This window comes from Montipora capricornis, chromosome 6 (assembly GCF_036669925.1).
Source record: "Montipora capricornis isolate CH-2021 chromosome 6, ASM3666992v2, whole genome shotgun sequence".
NCBI lineage: Eukaryota > Metazoa > Cnidaria > Anthozoa > Scleractinia > Acroporidae > Montipora > Montipora capricornis.
This window is the reverse complement of record NC_090888.1, coordinates 48,013,992-48,016,491: the sequence shown is the minus strand read 5'-3', so window position 1 is coordinate 48,016,491 and position 2,500 is coordinate 48,013,992. Positions and strand designations below refer to the sequence as shown.

At 39.3% G+C, this 2,500-nt stretch overlaps 2 protein-coding genes across 2 annotated transcripts in view; one reads left to right on the top strand and one right to left on the bottom strand.

Moving 5' to 3' along the window:
* LOC138052313 (serine/threonine-protein kinase 40-like) overlaps window positions 1-1,616 on the bottom strand; it is a 16,292-nt gene extending 14,676 nt beyond the window's left edge. Inside the window, exon 1 of the mRNA XM_068898718.1 lies at window positions 817-1,616. Within this exon, the coding sequence (XP_068754819.1) occupies window positions 817-1,482 (666 nt within the window). The 5' untranslated portion in view covers window positions 1,483-1,616. The remainder of the gene's footprint in view (window positions 1-816) is intronic.
* A 75-nt stretch (window positions 1,617-1,691) lies between these two features.
* Window positions 1,692-2,500, top strand: part of LOC138052316 (uncharacterized) — a 9,756-nt gene continuing 8,947 nt past the window's right edge. The window contains exons 1-2 of the mRNA XM_068898724.1: window positions 1,692-1,866; window positions 2,386-2,500. The exon at window positions 2,386-2,500 is cut by the window's right edge and continues 30 nt beyond it. Of these exons, the coding sequence (XP_068754825.1) occupies window positions 1,830-1,866; window positions 2,386-2,500 (152 nt within the window). The 5' untranslated portion in view covers window positions 1,692-1,829. The remainder of the gene's footprint in view (window positions 1,867-2,385) is intronic.

Genomic DNA, 2,500 nt, shown 5'->3' with positions numbered 1-2,500 from the left:
AATTGACATTATGACGACAATAGGTGACCCCATTTTTTGTAATTTAATCATTATCAGTTAAACAAATATCGATTTAATGACAGCCTCGATAATAATCTTAGCTTAACATGGTTATCAATTCATTCAACTGAGAATAAACTTGAATTCCTAGCACAATTTATGTATAAAACGCGAAAAAAGGTCACCATAAATGCAACCCCGCCCGACTGGAAAGCCAACCAGGTATAAAATAAGCACAACAACGTTTCAAAATTAAAGTCTAAGAAAAAACCAGTTGAAGCAACTCTCGCCCACACTTCCTTATATCAAGTACGTGATGAAATGATGGTGTGCCCACAATCTTAAACTTCGAGGAAAATTCTTGAGTATATCTTTTTCCCAACACAGCAAAAAGAACCAAAACACAATTGTTTAAACACTCGTCTTGAAGATGCAATAATATGTTTAGAACGAATAAATGTCTTTGATATATTTCACTATCAGAACAAACTCAGGCGATTACCTTAAATAACGACATCCCACGCAATCGATTATTTGTTAGAGGTAACGTACTGCATGGGGAACCGTTGTCGAGGGACAGAGAAAAAGCGTTGTAAGTCTTGAATGTCAAAGCAGCATTTTTTAATTCAATTACGTTGAGCAGCTTCCAAATAGGCTTATCCTTACGAAATATGACAACAGTATAGTACTGATTTAATAGGATTCGAAATAAGCTTACTTCAGAATAAAGTAATTTCGCAAAGGTAAACCAATAGAGTTTACTTCGTAAACATACTATATACCAACAGAAGGCCCAGTTGCAATTGGTCTCCTTACCTTGTGCAGGCACTCTACCACTCGAACAATGTCGTGAAATATTATAATTGTCTCCCTTTCGCACAGTCGTTTCTCTCGAATCACGTAATGCTGTAAGTTAATCAAATCAGCCGTATCCGAACTGAAGTCGTGAGCGCACAAGCAGTCAAGAACTAAACAAAGGCGATGTCGAATGCGATACTGTCTTGCAACACTCGCGCTTTGCTGTGGGCGGTGAACGTTTGCTGCGCCACTTGAGTCTTTATCAGGGGGAATTTCCTCATAGTATTCGTCCTTGAAAAGTCCGTGATGGTGTACAACGCCATCTTGGTCGTGAAGAAGAGATAGCAAAGAATACTCAGTGTGTAATAACATCTTTCCTTGTTTATCGTCCTGAGTCTCGCGTCCCGGGTCGGCCAACGTGAGGATTTTAATGGAATAAAAGTCATCTGTACCATCCTTTTTCGCTAAACACTGAACGATGCTTCGTACAGGTGAATTACCCAATCTAGGTCCAAGTAAGTACGGACCAGCGCGTTTCAGCGTTCCACGATTCGAAGCTCTGATCAAAGCCCTTCGCGAACTCAGAGACGAACTGGAAGGAGTAGAATTCGACGACGATTCGCCTGATTCAAGGCAAGACGCCTTTCGCTTTACTCCAGTTGTTCCACTGCTGCTAGAGCGCATTCTTGATGAGCACACTCAGGAAACAAAGAGACCTTTCGTTTGAATTGTGTCACATCGGAAGTGATTCCATTCAAAAAATGTTTGTTTGAAGTTCAGGGCCTCTCGGCCAAGGGCACACCGCTCAAGCCCAGGCCGAGGATTCAAAAAGTTTCAGACTTGATATCTTATTCAGCGACATGGATGACAGACATTTTATGTAAAAAAAATCTCCGTTTGTGGCAAAAAACTCTCCGTTTCATTGAACGTAATATTGAAAAATCGGAACTTGGATCTTGTTTCACACACTTTTGTTGCCATGGTGAAAGGACGCCCAACACGTGCGTTACCAAAACACAGACAATATCAAAATGGCAGAGCTCTTATCAAAAGCCACGGATTCTAGAGGTAGGATCTCTCTCGTCTTGAATCAATAAGCGGCATTATAACTACTTTAAGATTCTCAATTTCATGCCAACAGAATATTCTTACAATCAATGTAATGTCAAGGAGGAACGGACTATTCTAGTTTCTTTCTGGATGGTAGCCTATATCGTGGATGCTCGTCAAGAATGTTAAATACTCTAAGACAAGTAACAATCTCGGCGTTCTCATCGAAAAGTTATCATTTTCATTAAGAATTTAGAGCTCCATGATTCTGATTATTGTAGAAACATCCTCCTTCTTTGAACAACTTGCAATATATTTGTTGGGACAATAATTCAGTCGTTAGTTTATCACACCATGATCACATATATATATATATATATACTGAAAATACAGCTAAAAGCCCAAATATCCTAAGAGACTCTAGAGAGATCTTCATTCTAATTTCTAAGTTTAGGCTGTCTCCTAAATCTACCTTCAGATATGTTCAATAACAATAACAAAAGCTCTCACTTGTGTAAACTTTATTTGATTTATCAGGGAATGATTATCTTCATTCCTTGAGGCCAACTGTTAAGCCCTACTTCAAGGATGGCCTTGGAAGCAAATCAATTGGGGAACCTGAGTGGAGACCTCACCCAAGAAATGCTCTTTC